This window comes from Colossoma macropomum, unplaced genomic scaffold (assembly GCF_904425465.1).
Source record: "Colossoma macropomum unplaced genomic scaffold, Colossoma_macropomum, whole genome shotgun sequence".
NCBI classification, from domain to species: Eukaryota; Metazoa; Chordata; class Actinopteri; order Characiformes; family Serrasalmidae; genus Colossoma; species Colossoma macropomum.
In genome coordinates, this window is record NW_023494804.1 from 26296007 (window position 1) to 26316631 (window position 20625).

Sequence of the window (20625 nt, forward strand, 5' to 3'; positions counted from 1 at the left end):
GTGTTTTTGTTTCACAGTCCAGTCGTTCACCTTCACCCGTGCAGGTACTGACCATTTGTCCCGTCTCTATCTAACTTCCAACGGGCTCGATCCCACTATAGGCAGTAAGCCATCCAGTATGTAACAGACATTAATTTATGCATTAATGGAATATAGGAAAGCAGTGATTTGAGATCTGTTTTGTTTTTTTCTTACCCTCCTCTTCCCCCTCCTCCTGGCTTGTCTTTTTGGCTGTTGGCCCCGCAGTGACGTTCCAGCGTGGAGACAGGGGCCTGATGGGAAGTGGAAGGTGAGCGCTGCATCACTCTCTCAGCTCTCTATGTGGTGACATTTACCTCTGACCAAGTAAACACACCCGAGAAATCAACACAGGCCGCTTTCACTACAGCCTGTCCTGTAGCTATCGATCAGCCGTGCTCTGTGCCTTAGACACAGCCATTCTGCTGGGCTTTATTCTCCCTGAATGCTGCATGCTGAGTGCTTAGCCTTGGGCAGGGACGAGTAGCAGCAGATGACTCAGTTTGGAGAATCGGAGCTCTTCTGGATGCACTTCAGTTGCATGCTGGCTGGCTGCTGCACTGAAGAACATTAAGACTAGGGGATAAAAATGCTTTGATGAATCATGATTAATTTGAGGCTGCAATTCAGCTGCATACATTTTGTAACATTAGAATCAATCAGTCTATCCATGCTCCGCCCAGAAATGCATTCTCGTTGCTGATTTTGTGAGGTTGGATAAGCTTTCCCTGGCAGCTTTTGCCTCTTAAACATTGTAGGATTCCATTTTAAAACTTTACATAAGATATACTCTGTGAATGATATACTCTGTCCTGCAGTTTGTAGACATTAATAGCTCTTACTTCTTGTGTGGATCTGCTGATGAAACTTTCACTCATTTATTCTTTCAGTGTGAAATAACACACACAGATTTTGGTCCAATTTATGTGCGTACATTTTTAACCCTGTAAAAATTATTTACTCTTTTAATCTCAAAGAAATTATTTGTTACCACAGTAACACTACTAATAAGCCTCTAGAGTATGTTATTTACTCTTCATGCTAAATTCTTTATTCATGAACAGAATTTTTCACTCCTCCAATGCTTGTGTCTTGTAGAAACTAAGAAAATTCATAGATTTTTGACTATAACCAGTCACTATAACCAGCATTATGAATATAAACTTACAGATGATTAACTGGCTTTTCCTCCTAAACGTGTTTGTGTGTGTGTATGTGGTTCTGTATGTATGTATGTTACTATGTATAAATGCTGTTAAATTATACGTCATTTACCTATGATGTTATCTTAGTTTGCTCAGATGGTTTGAAGATAGAAAAGAAGAAAGAAAAGAAACGTTTTTGTGAAACACAGACTGCGCACACATATTGCAGCTCCGTTACGGCATATTTCATAGTGAGTCTTCTCACATACATACATCTTGTCCCAAGAGTTTCAACAGTGTTATTCTGATGATAAACGTTCTTTCAGCACGTTTGGGAGGCTCTGTTGACCTGTCCATGCTCCGCCCAGAAGTGCATTCTCGTTGCTAGTGTTGTGAGGGCGGACAGGCTTTTCCCTGGCAACACTGAAAAAAATCTAATAGTTTTTTTTTTCTTTCCGTCTCTATGCTGTTTTTGAAGGACGTTTTTAAACAGCACATATAAAATGTAAGCTTGGTTTTAAAGGATAAAGAAAAAAATCTGCAACCACGAGATGCTTAAAAATTTAGTAAGTTGAGTGTCGTATGTAATTAGCCACATGTGTGATATCTCCACCCACTTTTTGCGTAGTGCTCCTGTGTTTTGCATGGCCCTCCCTCAATTGCATATGCTTGAAGAAGAGAAGTGCGTTTGACTTTTTATCATGCACATGACCCATAAACTGTGCTTGTAGGCTCATGCATACATAACCCGTGTGCAGAATGCTTCCAATTCAGGCCTCGGGTTCGTACAATTTCTCATTGTATTGAATGTAAATTTTGCCAACATTCTGTAAAGCTTGTCTAACTTCACAACAGCTACGCAAGGACTCATTTGTGGATGGAGGCACAGATAGTCCAATAAAAATAGTATTCATAATAATATTTTAAAAAGAGTGTGCTCATTTTTGATTAAAATAAAATAATGAAATTCTCAACAAAAACATTTTCACAGAAAGTTTGGTGTATAAATGTTTTTAAAAATAATACTGAATAGTACCAAAACAACACACAAGAATAATAGTGAATTTTGACATATCATAATGCACCAAATAATTTTGTGAAGAATCATGAATTTGGATCAAATTGCAGTAAGGGCAGAGATTTACCACACAAAGCTTTTGCTTAAGAACTGACCTGTTGAAACAGTGATGGGGTCTGGGCCAGAGCTGATGTTAATGGCGTGGCGGACAGGTGCCTGATGAATGCTTCAACACTTGCAGCCGTGTGCAAGAGCAACGCGTGCACTGATGTATCGATTGATTGGCTAATAAATCTCCTCCGGCTGGAATTAACAGAAACAATTAATGCGTCAGGGCAGCTTTTTTATTCGCCCATTCATCGTCCTGGACCGGCTGCGGGTGGTGCCTCCCCAGAGCCAGTGATGGATTCTCTCTGTCGAGAGCAGCTCAAGACCAAACTACCCACATGTACTAAGATGTGAAAAGATAATCATTGGAGAGAGTCCCTCACAGGCACTCACTCTCCCTCTGTAATACACATGCACATGGATAGCCTTATCCACTCATGTACATTGCTGTCTTCTGAGCCTAAAGAGCACAAGCCCCTTTGAATGTCGCTAGTTGGTGACCCAGTGAGAGAGTGAAGGGTAGGAGAAAGGTCCCTGTAGAGGTGAGGCACAGTAAACAGTGCAGTCTTTCTTGCTTTGTTTCTTTCGTTCCCTGTGTTCTCTTCATCCGTTCTGTTGTCACACCTGAGCAGGCAAAGCTAGCCAAGAGGCCAAACAAATGTAGCAAAAAATGTGGCTTCTAAATATAAACTCGAGCTTTTTGCTTTTATGTGTGTGTCACTGAGTACAGGAGTGTGTGCGTGCGTGTGTGTGCTGGAATGTGCAAGCTAATGTGGATGTTGATGCATGTGAGTATGTGTTAGCCTGGGTGGAAAAAGCTCACATAATGGTTCCTCCACCTTTGAGCCATTGAGCTCAGATGTGTTGAAATCCCTCTGCGTTCCGACTGCCCGGGCTCTTAGGGGGAAGCGCTTTCGTGGGCTGCTGCATTCATTAGACAAAAGGCAAACCAAATCATGTGGACGACCTTCCTGCCTGACTCTGGCTTTGCCGCTCAGTACATGGAAAAACATCAACAACAAAACATGCCTCCATCTTCAACAAACTGAGCAAACAAAGCTTCTTCTATACTGCATCTTGGTTTTTTATTAGCATGTATGCATGGAAATTCCTCATCATTTTCTTCTCCATCTGAGATGGCCAGCCAATGAGCTTTACCCCACTCGTTACCATGGAGACTCCTTCACCACCACCCTTAGCAAGGAGACTGACAGGATACCCCTCTATTCCAAAATGAAGGTGCTGTAGGGGGCTTTAACATTCTGCCATGTAGTTGCTATTGGCTTCTCTTTCTCCAGGGCAGAATGGGGGTTGGGGGCTAGATTTATAGACTTGTCACTGTTTTATGTCTTTTTGTTTGCTTGTTTATTATTTCCACTGCTCCGGGCAGTGTGCGTGGGGAACGAGCTCTCGCAGCAATCTGGTGCTGATGGAGGCCGTGAACAAATAGGGGAAATGAAAAACAGAAAGAAAAAAGAATGTTATTCTTTGTCTCTTATTCACCCTTTTGGTGGCATGTAGATCATACCCTTACATATGCATGTCCTGTCTTTCTCTTTCTCTTTCTCTGTTGTCCTCTTTATCTCCCTCTCTCAGTCGTCCTGGCTTGCTGAAAGCTGGTGATCCTGGCTTCCCCTGGCTAGCCGACTCCTGGCCCTCCACCAGCCTGCCTGCCAACGGCGGCCTGGGCGCTCCAAAAGACCACAGCAACTTCGGACGTGGGGGTAAGATCTCAGGAGCATAAAAAATAGTTTGAAAAAAAGAACAAAGGGAATGGCCTGAAAGAGCCAAGTGCCACTTCAAAGCCCCCGAGGGAATGAGCAGGTCACAGGTTCAGGCCCCCGAGCGCGCTGTGTGATACATTCTGAATTCATGTATGAACGTTATGAATATTTCAGCAACTTGAGAATCCCTCAGTACTGGAAATGACAGGTGATCACACACTCTCCAGAACAGAATATCTTTCAATTCAGTCGTCCTTCATACCTCAAAATGGCTATTAATGATTAACTGAAATGATTAAGTATCCTCCGACGTTCAGAGTGTTTTTTTTTTCAGTATTGTCACTCTTACCCAAAATGTACATTAGTAAAAGTCATAGACCACCCTTCATGTATTTAATTTCCAGTCAAAATTGCCATTAAGTATAATACAAGTTATTCGTTTTTTTAGCATCAGGGAAAAATACTGAAAACATAGAGTTAACAGTGACTTACAGAGAAGCAACAATGTAACAATGAAATATAATATCACACTTTTAAGTATATAGTGTGTTCACTCTTTGCCTTTATTAGAGCTGTAATTCTTTTCAGTAGACTTGCTTTTAGTTTTTCAAAGAAATCTGCAGGAATATTTTTCCACACCTCCAGAGTTCAGTCTTAGAAGTTGGTTGTCCAAGTGATTCTAACCACATCTAATGATGTTGAGCTCTGGACTCTGAAGTGATCAGTCCATTATTCTGAGAACAGCAGCAGCTTCTTTGTTTAGTTTTCAATTTTCTTCTATTTTTGTCCATTTCCTTTTCTTAATACTTCTTGACAGCTACACATGCTTTCAGACCCGTAGTGTTGAGTTGCCATCTCACATCAGAGCTGATTTTTCGACCCTCTGTCAAAAAGGAATGCTTTAAGTGCTGTATGTCTGATGGTGACAGTTTTGTGGTCCACCAGGTCTTGCATGGTTGTTAGGAGTTCCATGTTTCTGTTATTTCTTTTTTGAGCTCCAGTTTTGGAAACTTGTTTTTTCACATATTTTCCTTTGACTTTTCCATTTTTTATGCAAGTGAATTAGCGTCTATTTAATGTCTTCAAAAATATCTCCTGAAATCTGAATAACTTGTACTTAATGTTTTATTGACTGACAATTACTGTACTTACAGTAGATATTGTCTACTGATATTGTCCAAATCATTGCTATAAAAATACAAACTGTATTTGTTTAGGCAAATTTGAATGTGCATGTGTGTGCCTGTGTGTAAGGGCACATTTAGATCTCAGCGAGCTCATCAGTGCTCTGCAGGTTGTGCTGGTCTGAGCTGAAGGTCAGCTCCGTATGAGTGTCCATCTTCCCTCGGCCGCCGAGTTCACCCCCCTCCGAGCATCTTGTGTCATCTGATAATTAATCTGCTGGCTAATCACTTTTATTTATCTCACCTCATTTGAGTCGGGATGAGCCTGAGTGGGGTGCATGGAGCAGCAGCAGCAGGGTGCGCTAATAAGCTTCACACTGACCTTAAGAGCTGCTACTCTTCCTCTGTGTGTCTCTTTTCCTTTATCTCTCCATCTCTAATGCCATATCTCGCTCTCTCTGTCTGTCTCAGACGTGCTGCCGTCTGGAGCCGGGGAGAAGACGGGCACCATGCTGTCGGACGGTGCCATCTACAGCAGCATCGACTTCACAGGCAAGACGGGCTACAGCAGCCCAGCCCGAGGCAACCAGGCCACCCCTTACGCCACCACTCAGATCCTGCAGTCCAACAGCTTCCATGAGCTGGCCGTGGATCGGCCTGACCCACGATGGAAAGCCTCACTGCGTGCCCAGCAGGAGATGGCCAGCCTGGGCTACTCACTTACTGACAGCAGATCCTGCGCCAATGGTATAGTCAGTGCTCAGGGGAGGGGAAAGAACACTTTCACTTTTCGCTCTCTCTCTCTCCATCACATTGAAATAGTGTTTTACTGGCATAAATTATAATTAACAGCTGTTGACAAAGCAAAGAAAAAAAAAGTATTATAAGGAATGATAATGCTTAATACAATGTAGTAATAATAATACTGAAGAAAAAAAACACATTTTCTAAACACAAAAGAAAAAACAACGTTTCAAGTCTGTGTATACAAAATGTAGATATTGAAGGGAGATAATTTTGATTTAAATGAATTAATAACTTAGATTATTTGAGCAAGAACCTGCACATCTCTGCTATAAATGAAAATGTAAATGTTCCCAAGCAGCTAATTGTTAAATGGACGGGGTTGTCTATGACAGACAGAGGGGCTACTTGTCACAGTCACTAAAAAGTCTGATAAATCAATGCAAAACACAATCAATTTAATACAGTTCTATGTTGTTTGAACCAGACAAGCCTTCCAACCTAAATACATATAACTAAATTCATCAAAATGAATATGATCACTGAAAGAGGCTGTATTGAATGTGGCAAATTCATTTTTTCACTATGAAGTAGAACAGCAAATAACAGGTTGATAAAATTGAAATATTTATTCACATGACCGCTTAACTTCACATGACTTTTTAAATGACCACTTGTACTTTTCTGGTTTAAAAACAGTTTTCAGGGTGAATCCAGAGAAATATCTGTTGGATTCCTATTAAATTTTGCAGATTCTGTCACTATGAAAGTCAAAAAGATTATTCTACTTTAACCTGTTAACTACATGAGTTACCTCGCGTTACTTTGTGCTCCACTGTCCTCTACAAAGGCCTGAGTTTGAATGTATACGTGCAGCATGATAATTGTATACAAATTTTGCTGATAGTTTTAACTAATTCTCTCTCTCTTTCTTTCTCTGGGTCTGGGCAGGTGAATCTGTCTGCGCCAGAGAGAACTAAATGAGATTAGCTTGCTTAATAATGGATAAGATTTAAAATTGTAAAATAAATGTTGAAGGGTGATTTACTTAATGTTTGCTCAGTGTATTTAACCTAGCAAGAAGAAATCTAAAAAATTCCAGAATAGTTTCTCTTGCGCTCTCTCCTGCTCTCATGTGCTGCGCTCTTTCTGTCTCTCTGTATGTTTTTAATGTCTGTTTTTATGAATATCACATTTGTAGCCTTTGTGTTTATGCCACATTGTTTTGGCCAGCGGTCAGTGACGATGGCCAGCGGCACTGTTTTGGGGTTGTCCAAGTACAGCCTCAAATTTGCTTGCTTGGCTGGTTAATTAGGAGTGCAGAACCTTCTAGTATCTCCGAACATCTAATGTAATAGAGAGAAGGCCGTGGAAAGAGAGAGGAGAAAGGACTGGAGGGGCAGAAGAGGATGAGCAGATAAAGGCTGGAGAAAAAGTCAATAGGGAAAAAGAAAAGAGGGGAAAGAAGTAAAAAGGATATAAAGGAGCCTGAATCAGGGGGGAATAGATTTAATATTTACATTTTTGCTGAAAACAGACCCGGAGGATATCGTCCTTAATCGCTCTTCTTCTTTTCATGTGTGTTTTTGCTTCTCAGCCTTGGGAGTTTTTTAGCCCAGAAATGTCAGAGAATTACAGCACGTTGCTGTGGATTAATTTGATTAGTGCAGGCAGGGATTCCTCTGTGTTTTGACCCGTGGACATAAAATTAGTGCGCTGTTGCCATGCGGAGGCGTAGAGCAAGGATGCAGCGTACACGCCTTGCTCTAGCCTTTTACTGTGGGCTTAAACACCAGTGAGTCTGTGTCATGAGGAGCTGATAGGATGCTGAGCTTAAGCCCAACGAAGAGGCCCTCCAGGTTGTGAATGCTGCCGATCACAGCATGCAGAGGAGGAGAAAATGTGGCAAGAGAGAGCTCTTTGTGTCTTTGTGGCCCATCAGTGGCGCAGACTGAGCGAGACAGAGGGGGAGAGAGATAATGAGAGGAGAGGAGGTAGAGCAGGTGATGATAAAACAGCTTCCCTAGCAGTCTGCAGGTCCACAGGGGGAATGGGACTTGCTCATTAGGCGGCTCGGAGACCGGGCCTCTTCTGCCCGTGTGCTGAAACACTGTGATGGGGACCAGACTCTCAGCTAAACTCTGACCTTAAATCTGCGCAATTAGTCGAGCACTGTGTCTGTCTTTCTCTCTTCCTCTCGCATACGCACACTCTTTCTCTCTCCCTTTCTGTACTGAGACACTCTGATCTTAGCAATAGACACCATCCAATTTTACCTTTTGCCTAATATTGAATGTGCCTAAAATTGAATGTGAAAATGTGTTCTAAGCTGAAGGTTCCTCTTTTCTCTGCTGCCCCCTTTAGGAGGAAAGAATGGCAAAAAGAAGAAGTCCAAAGGAGGCAGTAAAACAGCAAAGCCTAACGGCTCCTGCTGGGCCAATATGCCCCTCCCTCCCCCGCCCATGAACCCTTTACCGGGAACAGAGATGGACCACTATGCACCAGAACGTCAAGCTGGAGGGTAAGACTAGTGCCCACACATACATACAAACACAATCGCGTATAGTCTCAGTGATTTCCACAATTTTAAGACACACTGTGCTGTGCAAATGTCAGAGATTAGTGTTAATTCTAAAGCATTAAGTTTCACTATCAGGAAAAAAGCACAAAATGTATTTAACAAAAGAATACAGCAGAAGCCTCAGCAACTAAATATGATATCAATTTTTTCAGTATTTTGTATGTTCATCTATTGCCCTTATTACAGCTTTTACTTTATTTTTTACAGAAGACTTGCTTCAAATCTGCAGGAATATTTTTCCACACATCTAAAGTTCAGTCTTAGAAATTGGTTGCATTTTCTGTTTTTTTATGATCCAGGTAATCCCAAACACATTCAGTGTTGTTGAGGTTCATTGTCCTGAGACAAACCAAAGCCATATTACAGAAACTTCCTATCTTTTTGTCTTAAGTTAAAATCTGACAGGTCAAGATTTATCACAAATTCATATTACAGAAGCAAATCTTATCTTAATTTAGGAATTTTGTGTCAAGTTAGGAAATCTTAACCTACTCGATCAAAGTCAACAGTCAACTGTCATGTAACCTAGCAGTGATGATACAACCACAGCTGAAATATAAACACATTGTCAAAATAATGTTGAAAATGTAGGTTAGAGCTACCAATGTAAAAAAGATCAAAACAAAACTAAAGTGCAGTAAACTGGAGATTAAGAATATTGTGAGTGCCCCCCCCTCCTGCTGTCTATAGGAGCGTTTCCGCACACCAGTTTCAGTTTCCCAAATGCTTTAGCCGACCGCGTAAATGTTATTCCTCCTAAGAAACAGCCACACATTCAACTCGTTTCCTCACCACCATCACTGTAATATTTTATGTGATGAGTTTTTTTTGATCAATATTAACATGTGAAGGTAATAAGAGGGGATGATGGAGATCGTGTCTGCAGTGTAACGCCATTATGCTACTAGTGAACTATGCTACCTGTAACAGTTGCCTAAAAACGATAGAAACAAATGGTTAAAACAAGGTTAGGACACCACTGGGGTTGTCTTAAAGTTAGGACAGTATTTAGGAAATTTAGGCTAGTAAGGAGGCATGTGTAATACTGTTTTCTTATCTGAAGTTAGGAAAGGTTAATAAACATAAGAATTGTTCTGTAATAGCTACTGTCCTACATTTAGCCCTAAATTAAGTTTTAAGATTTCAGACATCAGATGTTTCTGTAATACGGCTTCAGCAGTCTTTGTTTGAGTTGCAAATTCTTCTTTTTTTGTCTATTTCCTTTTTCTCAGTAATGGATTCTTGACAGCTGTGCATCCTTTCAGACATCTCACAGAAACACCTGTGGAGTTTTTCAGATCTGGAGCATTAATTTTTCTTGATTATCTCTCTAAAATGGAAGCTTTAAGTACTGTTAATCTGATGGTGCAATTTTCGTGATCTGCCAATTTGCTTGGTGGTCAGGAGTCCTATTTTGTCTATATCTTTTAATTATATTTTTTAACTACAGTTTTGCAAACTTTTTCTCACTTATTTTCCTTTGACATCACATTTCATGAGAAAGAGGATTACCTTATTTCTAATATCCTCAGAAATGTCTCCTAAAAATTTATCATTTTTATTTAGTGGCTGTTTTGACTAGAAATTAAATAAGTGAAAGGTGGTCCCTGACTTTTGCACAGTACTGTGCTAGTAGACTGAACTGCATGTGGCTTAATTGGCCATATATATCTTTCTAATTGTACACAACAAAACCACACGAGACAGCCAGACAGAGTGGTAGATTTAACTCTACGCTAGGGAACCTCTCTCTTTCAATAAAGTGCTGAGGAAGCGGCGTTTGGGGCTCACACACCCAGCTGAACAGCACGGCTGTCTTCTCAGTCAGAATGCTTAGAACAGCAAAGGAAAGCAAGAGAAGAAAGGAGAGGGACTTGGCTTAATGAACATTATGCTGCTACTTCAGCACTGCTGAGCGAGCTGATATCTCTGCTTTTACAACTGAAGCCATAAAATCTCTTTGTTATAGCTTAAATTGGTGCTGGGCTTTTTAGACATACGCACTAGTCTTTGGGAGCGTGTTGAAATTTTAGCCTAGTGTGAGCTTGCACTGCAGTTTAAGCCTCTTACTTTAAGCCACGAAATCCATGTTTCTCCTTCCATTTTCTTTTTCATGAAGTTTGCTACTCTGCATATTTAGGTGTTTGTCCTGCTCCCAGCAAACCTGATTCATTTCATCAGCTAATTAACAAGAGCTGAATTGTGCTAAAGGACACTATGCAGTGATTTGTGATTATTTCTCTGGAAATTGGAATGAGATGAAAATATAGTGTTGAAACATCCTCAGTTGTAAAGAGATACAAAAAAAATCTCATCTTGGATTTTGCTTACCTATGGGCACCACTCTAAATTCACTTTCATTCATTGCTGCCACAGGTATGAAAGTGACAGCTGGGCTCCATCCCTCCCTGTGCAGACCTACCTACACCAGGGCATGGAGGATGAATTAGAAGAGGAAGAGCGAGTGCCCACCCCACCCCTCCGTGGCGTGGCCTCCTCTCCAGCAGCACTGCCCTATGTCCAGGGCTCCTCTACATCACTAGGCTCCTCCCACCATGAGGAAATGCAGTCCATGCTTCAGGCCCACTTGGACGAGCTCACCCGTGCCTATCAGTATGAGGTGGCCAAGCAGACCTGGTGAGAAAGCTGCATTTAGATAAACGTCCTGCAGTTGGACAAGAAATACATAGCATAGATTCTGAAGGAAGATTTCTGAAAACAAAGTTCAAAGTAATCATTTTGTACTTGGATGTGATTCAAAGTAAAAAGCTAAATCAACGTCTGGAGGTTTGAAATTCTTCATGCCTTCATGCATGCATTACATTTAGTTTTTTCCGTTTCCATCAGAAATGTTAATACACGTTCATTTCATGGACTTGGGAGAAAAAAATGGTCTTTGACAGTAAAAATATTGCAACATCACAAGACTGAAATTATACTACTGGAGATGTATTTTTCCACATAATGAGACATTTATGTGCTATTCAGAAATACACCTGGTCATTGCAACGTGTGTTGTGACAGACAGTGGCACCAATCAGCTGAAGTGAACGGATGTTTTTGCATATCAATACGGCACATTCAGGATTTCATTACCCGTTATTTAGTCTCCAAGCCATTAGGAAACGTGAGGCTTCACCTTACCTTTGGAGTGCCAGAAACAGCCTTATTGATTACAGTTGTAGCATGTGGTGGGAGAATCTTGTCATGACAGGGAGGGGGTGGTGGACTGGAGCTCAGGGGGTAATGACTGGGTTGGTGTTGCTGGCGTCTTTGACAACAGGAAAAAGAGCCGGTAATTACGTGTGGAGATGCTACGCGCCTGAGACACAGCGAGGTTGACAGCCCAGGCAGCTGTGCTGAAGATTACAGACGTGTAACTGACAGCCCTGCCCACTGCCTCACTCCCCCCTCCCCACCAACCCAATTACCAGCCCATTGTGTAAGCCTTCCACACAGCCCAACAATGGAATTAGCACCATCCGCTCCAGTTTTCCACATGGATACAGGATAGACTGTAAATTCTGTGTCCGCATGGAGAATCTTCTCACTGAAGATTTCCTAGACCTGATCTTCTACCACTGTTGAGGGTTTTAGTTGCTGCAGCCTTGCATGCTTGGAGGCTCCTCAGTGATTTGTCTGGCAGAAATACTGCTTTAGTGTTGAGTTCTGCTACTATGAGCCAAGTTCGAGTCCCAGATGGCCATATGTCATCCATGGCCAGGGATACCTAACAGCACAACTGGCCATGTTTTTATCGTGTGGAAAAGATGGCAGAATGCATTGCTTCCTTATGCAATGGATCATTCCTTAGTGAAGACAAACAAATATATACTGTAGTTTTCTTCTCAAAGCACCTCAAGCTGCTCAGCTGAGCTGCATGGTGGCTAGTTTGATAAGACAAGATGTCAGGGGAAAGCCTCTGGGAGCCTTTGTCTGCCTAGTTTAGTTGTCCTGTTGCATGACAGGGGAGTGACCTGTAACAGTGGCAATTAGCTAATGGGAAGAAGATAGTCCAAATGATTTAGCTTTGGAAAACATGCATGTATAGCACTGTAATGTGTTGAGATCCAGGCAATAGATGATATTGATGTTGTTTGACTAAAACCTTGGTAACTTTAAATGGCAAAATATTAACTTCACAGGAGTAGAAAAAAACATTTAGCACTTTCTGTTTAAGTTCATGTAGAAAGTTTTTTTTTAAATACCATTTAAAATACACATTTGCTGTGAAGTTTTCATACACTGTAAAGGGAAGCTAGTAAAAATGGCAAAACTGGAAGGTTATGTTCTGACAACAAGGAGAAGTGAAACAGTTTAGTCCTTTATTAACAGTTTCAGAATAAATCATTTTTCATCAGTGTACGTATTCTGCTTATCCGAGAGGTTTGGGGCCGGATGAAGCTGGTTGGCATTGATAAACCTGAGGGAAAATTTTCCTTACAATTATAGTCTAAGCGAGTACATGACACACTGCTTCCAGAAAGTATTAAACCTCTCCAGGATTTTGTTCCAGCTGCCTGGCTTCTTAGCTCAACCCAGCAGTCAAGATGCCCTGGCAGATTTGAACTTTTTAACATACATGATGTATCACGAAGTATCGATGCATTTGTTTACTTCACAATTCTATTTTACTTAAACTGAAGTAAGATTAAAGTTGTAAATATTTACACAAATAAAAGAAAGTACACTGTTGGAGCAACCATTTGCAGTCAAAAGTTATAAATCACAATATATCAAAACAGATTATATAGGGTATTACAAATCTTTAAAAATCACAATAAAATAAATGTGGCTCAAGTAATGTCATATCATAAAGCTTGTAGTGATCCCTGTCCTTAGTAAACAATAATATAATCCATGATTATCACATTGTGCACAGGAAAATAGGGATTATAAAAAGGTTTTTAAACACTGGTAAAAAAAGTGGAATATCTCCTCTGAAGTCACAACTTTCTAGAGCTATTCTAGATATGTTTTTCTCCTTTACATATATAATGCATTCTCCATCAGTATTCGCTATAAATTCTAAATCCTTTTCTTTTCAGGCATTTGAAGGGAAGCTCACACCCACCCAAGACCCCTGCCCCACCTGTGGCATATGTGTCCAGCACGTTAGGCTCTGACATCCTGACCGAAGGAGAGGACGAGGAGGGAGACAGTGAAGAGTACGAGTTGTCCCGGCAGCTGTGTGGAATAGACTACTCCCCTGGACGCAGTCTGGAAAGCATGGAGGGAGCGATCACAGGTGAACAGGACTATTGAATCACACCCTCAAACGATCACATCGACAAACCTCAACCATCCAAGAAATTACATTAATTCTTTGGGGACAACAACGCTGTGTTCACTTGCTGGATAAAATTTTGCAGTTATAGTCACATTATATTATTTTCTGTTTCCACCCAGTCTTTTCACTCCATTGCCTTGGTGGAAATTCTTTTTTTCCTCTGAAATTGAACATGCAGTTCTGAGTAAAATGCTATTGATTTCCAATTTTCTCCAAACATTATACTTTTCTCAGCAGATTTCCATGAATTAACAAGGGGGCGAAACAAAAACAGTTTCTCTCCCATCACAGCGAAATTCATATCAGAAAAATAAAAGCTGTACCACTCAGTAAATGCATTAACGTTAGATGGAAGCAATCATTTCTACTTGACATCTCATTTGAACATTTTAATTTCCAAGTCAAATCTGGATGTATGATTGAAGGGTTTCTCACTGACACCAACACCACCTTTCTTTCTGCCACTTCCCATAACCCTATCTACAAAGTAACAAAATACACCCTTCCGGATTAATAAGTGTCAGAGTGATTTAGGACAGATCCAGACCAGTCTAGTTTTAGAACATATTCAGAGGGACACCGTTAGCACTGACTGTAGTGCTTGCAGATACAACATTCCCCCCCACTCAATGTTTTTACAATATGGCTTCAGGACTACGACTTTATCTAAAACTAGACTGACATGTTTTATCAGTATTATTATTTTAATTAAAGGAGTTTACAAAAAATTAAATATATAGTTTTCTCCTTCGTAGTCAATCCCTATGTGTAGTCAATAAGACAGGGCATGTTTGGTGTTCACCATTTGCTTCTTTAATTTTCAGTTAGGATGTACAAGGCCAATATAGTTAACAGATAATGGATATTTATGTACACCAATTAATATCATGCAAACTGCATGTCTCAGTGACCTTGACCAAGTTATTTCAAGTAGAGTTGCTTGTATGGTTTCTGACACTGTATGACATTGGCTGATATAGCTGATTTTAACTAAATAGTTTTAGCTATGTGATAAACTTTAGTGAAAAATGAAAGAAATAAACCTCAGATATCAGACGTTTATTTTGTAGAAAGGGAAAATATAGCTGTTTGTGCAGTAAAAGTGGAAAAATCTGGGAAATTGCACATTCATTGAAGGAGCACTGAGAGGAGAGGAGACCACCTTGGGTTCCAGTGCTGTTTCACGGTGATGATGGAACAGTAGAACTCCTTGCGTTGACACCAGCCATCTCTGATCTATGGTCTGTATGGATATGATTTAGTAGTTTCCCCAACCAGTAATCTGCTGCCTTGCTTGGCTTGCAAGAGCTGTGGTACTGTGTCATCCTATCACCGTAAAGGTCTTTTTGTCTTGCTCCCCCAACCCCCAGAGAATGACCTTGCAGGACAGGCTTGAGTTTGGCTAAATATGACCTGCTTTGCCCTTGTCAGTTTTACATTAATATCAGCAGACAGGCAGCACTCTGTCCTGTCCTACAGGGGGCAACCACAGCAGCAGTGTGAACAGGCAACATGGCAAAGAACCAAGCGCTCTGCACTTGGCACAGTACACTTGTCTCTGGACTCTGCAGCGCTGCGTATTTATTATACTCTAGTTAGAATTATGTGAATAAGCATCCCGTGTACTGTTCCAGACAGAGCTATTCTTACTTATCTTGTGCTCCAAAGGACACGCCTATTCCCACCGAATCCAGCCAACTAGTTCCGGGTCCGTAGACGGAGGGCTGCTGGGGACTCAGAGCCTGGGCCATCAGAGGGTGTCACATCCTCCTCACAAACAGAGGGCAGAGACGCTGGCCACCGAGCCCCGCAGGAGAGACAGCACTGCTGACGGTGAGACCCTTTTACAGGATTATGGAACTGAAGATCTAGATTAGCCCTCAGTTAATGACCACGGTAACAAAAGATTTGTGTAACTGATCGCTCATCTGAAACAAGTGGAGAAATTCTGTTGAAAGAGTGGATTCAAAACTTTGTCACAATTGTAGAGGGTACAGTCTTGTTTTTGGGAAAGAAATGTAAAAAAAAGGGTGAATGATTGAGCAGCAGTATTGCTATACACTGATCTACAGTGCTTTATTAATGAAAACAGTATATTTACTTACAGTGCGAGCTCCTGCGTCAGAGCCACTTCACAGCGTGGGCGCACGGCTGCATACATCCTGGGGCTCGATGGGGTCCGAGCCCCCTGAGGAGTGCATGGTGTCTACGCTTGAGCGGCAGCACATGCCTCCCTGGAGCTCCAGAGGCACGCTGGGACGCGGCTCTCACCAAAGGTCCAGTACAGAGCAGCAAGACTCTGCAGGACGGGGGTCCACCAGCATGGAGCCCAACTACGGACACCTATGTGAGTTAACTACTTAAACTGTATGTTTATCATTCAGTTATAAACCCCGTAAACTATAGACATATTATTCACTTATTAATCTTAAGGCTTATCATCCAGTAACTACAGTGAATTATTCAGTAACTACTGTAAAACTAATAAGGAGTTAACCCTTAGAAATCAAGATATATTACTGTTGTCTTGCTGTGCTATACAAATGACTTTATACAATTACATCATTAATTACAGTTACATAATGATTTACAGCAAAAGTCTTAGGCACCTAAGCAAAAAACATTTTTCTGGGTAATAAGTGTGTTAATGCCCGTAAAAGATACATATAACATTAAAATACAAACCCAATCCCCCCCCCAAAAAAAACTGGGTTTGTTAAAAATGCTAATAAAGACAGAGGAGTGATTAGTACATTTTGTGTGGCCTTTATAAAACTGAAAATGATACAAAAATACAGTATTTGATGTTTGACCTTATGAACATCGTTTTTGTGAATATTTGCTCATTCAAAATTTGATTCCTGCAACACATTCCAAAAAAAAGGTGTTTATCACTGTGTTACATCACTAATAATCGTCTGGGGGCTGAAAACACAAACTGATCGGTTCTGAAAGCAGATTTTTTTTGCCATTTTTCTGTCATATAGGTCTTTAACTGGCAGTTGGCAGCTTGCCAAACCATACAGGGCCTTTATTGTCATATTTTGAACTTTTCAACTCAGACACAATTTCAGCTCTAGACTGCAGGGAGACCAATTTAGGCCCTGCACTCTCTGATCACGCAGCTGTGTAACATGTTGTAAAAAGCATGGACATCTCTGAAAAATACAGCTCCTAAAAGGCAGCATATGTTGCTTCAAAATGTGTTCAGTGGTCAAAGATGTGCTAGTTACTAGGGGTGTAACGGTACACAGCAGTCACAGTTAAGTTCACACCACAAGTTTCGCCCCTGAGGAAGTGGTACAGCCTGTAGTGTGGGTTAACTAGCTAATGTGTACAGTGATATGAAACTTCAGTTCTGATTTTGTGGTTAGGAGCAGAGAAGACAGAAGAATTTCTAAGGCTTGGTGCTGAATCTCTTTACAGGGGCAAAAATATGGCAGGCTGTGGATAGGGATAAGACTTGTTTCATTCTTTAATTTCAGCTTGTGTTCTTTTTAAAATCCCTCTTTTTTACCTCAGTAGCTGCCTTTCCACCTCTGCTTCGTTGTTCAAGCACGTCAAACTCATGAGTTATGGTGCTGCTGCAGTTGTGAACCCTTGATAAGTCGGATCATATAGCGCTAGCTGTGTGCCCCGAACCATAACGTCTATACTGTGACCGCTCGGCATGAACACACGTACCATTATACCCCAAGTTACACAATAAGTTGTCCCCCTAAACCATGACAGACCCTGGTTTTTGACTTTACGCTGGTAACAGTCTGGATCGTCCTTTACTTCTTTAGCACAGAGAACACAATGTCTCCTCTTTGCTTGTAATTTTGGCATTTCTTGGATGCTCCTTTTATACCCAAGCATTACATCACTTGTTTTTGGAACATGTTGCAACTATTAATTTCAGAATGAGCATTTGTTTACAAAAAAATAATACATTCGATAAGATAAACCATTACATATCCTGTCCTTGTACTGTTTTTGTTCAAATAGAGGTCAAAGTAGATCTACAAATCACTGCTTTCTTGTTGTTATTTGCATCTTATCTCCTGTCCTAATTTCTTTGGATATCAAGTTTGTAGATGCAAACAAAGCATTAAAGCATTAATGCCTATACAGGAACAGGACTTTCTTCTTTCTTCGTTGGTATCTTATGAGCTTGTAAGAACAGAGGTTTGGTTTGGAACCCCCAGCCATCACATGGATTTGCTAAATTCCACCATAAGCATAACATAACTTAATGAAGTACTGATTAGCCAAAGCAGGTATTGGATGGTAACTACAGTTAATACTGGGCTGCCACCAGGAGAGGTTTGGAAATAGTTAGAAAAAGCACTGACAGATATAAAACCACCAGTTATTGTTGCGATCTTATTTGTATTTATTCTAAAATTAGTGTTTCAGATGACATAAATGCATACTGCCCAGATAAATAACTTTTCAAATATAATTTTTCCAGGAGCATAAAAGTACTGTACATTTTCATTTGGTTTACATTTCGTTAAGCTGCACTTCTGATTTTCCTTCATTTATTTAAATCTCAAAAACTTGTCCTTTCTGAAAAAAAGATAAAGTAACTTTTCAGCAAATTCAGTTTCTTATATCTCTTCTTTTACTTACAAACACAAACAATATTGATTGAAAGTTTAAATTCTGCGCTTTTGACAAAAGAGAGAAACAATTCAAATCAGATTACACCATGTACTTGTCAATGGTAGTGAAAACCATGACTCAAGGGTTCATTTTCATTTGATTGATGTGGATAAAGGGTATCACGTGTCACAATGTCCTAAAATAATTGTCTTCTCTATTTGTCTGTGCTACAGAGTGCCCTGTGTGAGAGAAGCCAGACTGCTCACTGCCCACCTGAACGAAAGCAAGGACGAGAAAGAGAGATTCATTGTTACCCGTGCAATGTCCAATGAGCTTCTCCCACTGGTCTTGTATGAGGCAATCTTTACCTCAGAGAGAGGCAAACACTGAACTGTGAAGCTAATGTACAGACACACATCTCACAGTGGTCTTCAACTAGCGATTTGCTTTTGTCTACCTTACGACGAGACGTCACATGTCCCTCCCATTTTGTGTCACAAAACGTGCATCACTTGGTAAGGAAAAAAAGAAGGATGTGTTTGTTTTGCTTGTTTTTTGGAAAGAATGAATCTGAAAAATCACGAGTATGTAAATCCAAATAATAAGAGGGATGTGTATTTCTTGTAAATATTTTTTTTATTTGATGTTGCTTTGCTATGCAAACCAAAATCAGATTTTTAGGTTTGTCTCTTAAATGGTCTTTATAACATTGTGAATGGATAAAATGTGGTGTCACAATTCTTTTTTTTATTTCATAAATGCTCTGAATATTTGCTAAGTTATTATTATGAATACTTGTTTATTTTGCACAAAACATCTTTGGTGATAAGCACAAAATCTTCAGCTCCTGCTGACGTGGAAACAGAAAGATATGCTACAGATATGCTAGAGAGTCTGCACAGCAGCCTAAAAATAAAGAGATTTAGGACAGAACTGTCCACAGATACAGATGTATTATTACTGGATTGCTGCAAGGGGATTTACGCTAGAATGATGGAACAGAATGATATTGAAAGCATACAGTACTTACAAATGCCAACTGAGCAGGTCTAATGTAATTGCCTGTCCCTGGAGTCAGTTTTAGAGCAGAAAATGTTCCGATGCAGTCCTTCACGAATGTTTCGGTCTACAGATTATACTTATCAGACTATATAAAGAAAGCTTTTTTCACAAGGGCATCCAGCTGGAAGAAGATGCTGTATATTAGTGAGTGAAAAGAAGTGACTTTGGGATCGAGAAATTAATAACACAATGATAATAATGTCACACCAGATCGTCCTCCGTGTTACAGAGTGAAACCGTAATAAAAGTAGCAGTTGACAGCTGCTCACGCTCGACCCCTAGCAGGTGTGTTTAACCTGTGCAAATGGAAGCAGGTTAGAACAGGTGGACTGAAATTTTGATGAGGGGGAAAAAGATTAAAGAACGGGAACATTACCCTTGAAATCGGTCATTTTTTTGGCAGCGATCCCAATTTCGTTCCCAATTAGCATGGTTGTTTAATATTAGGCTGTTCAGAAAGCCATTGTAAAAAATCAATTACTTGTCAGATATGTTTAAACTCGACTGCTACTCTGTAAATGAGAGAATTTTCAGTAAATACTAGTGATTCAAAATGGAAATAAACATGCCACCTATGCTCAGCTGTTGAGGAAAGCTGGGCCCAGGAGACTGTCCTCTGGTCATCCTCATACGCTCATTAGTATGACATTTCTCTGCCAAGCTTTGATTTTTTATTATTAATTTATTTATTTATCTATTTATTTTTGTGGATTTGTGCATTTTCTCCACCTGTACAGAATCTCTAACCTGCCAGATTTGTTCTGCCCTCAGGAAACCACATGCACTTGCAAAATGTGACCGTTTCTGAAACAATGCAACAAATAAAATCTGTATGTGAATATTGCTTATTTTTGGACTGTACTTCTCTCAGTTGAAGCTTGATACACCACTACACTCTTAAAACTAAAGATTCCTGAATGGTTCTTGGCTTGAAAAAAATGTAAATTAATAAACATAATGTGGCGGTTTATAAGCGTTAAAAAGCTTCACGCTAGTCTCATTTACAAAAATAAACAATCCATTCAACCGTTCTGTAGGGTCATGGCCTTATGCTAAAGCACACTTTTATTTTTAAGAGTGTACAGCGCTTTCTTTTATCAGTGTTGGGAAACATGGCGTTTACAAGTAGCACTTACAACCAAAAACTGATCTTTGTTCTTTTAGAACCAAATCACATTTCACTGAAAGCATGCTTGTGTTTTTCCCAAACGTTTCTGACTG

General features: G+C 40.4%; 1 protein-coding gene across 1 annotated transcript in view; it reads left to right on the top strand.

Annotated features, from left to right (window-relative positions):
• Positions 1-20243, top strand: part of LOC118824789 (roundabout homolog 2-like) — a 138649-nt gene extending 118406 nt beyond the window's left edge. The window contains exons 19-28 of the mRNA XM_036595192.1: positions 18-104; positions 247-289; positions 3886-4013; positions 5609-5884; positions 8246-8402; positions 10839-11099; positions 13511-13710; positions 15421-15585; positions 15860-16099; positions 18576-20243. Coding sequence (XP_036451085.1) covers positions 18-104; positions 247-289; positions 3886-4013; positions 5609-5884; positions 8246-8402; positions 10839-11099; positions 13511-13710; positions 15421-15585; positions 15860-16099; positions 18576-18577 — 1559 coding nt within the window. The 3' untranslated portion in view covers positions 18578-20243. The remainder of the gene's footprint in view (positions 1-17; positions 105-246; positions 290-3885; positions 4014-5608; positions 5885-8245; positions 8403-10838; positions 11100-13510; positions 13711-15420; positions 15586-15859; positions 16100-18575) is intronic.
• The last annotated feature ends 382 nt before the right edge of the window (positions 20244-20625 follow it).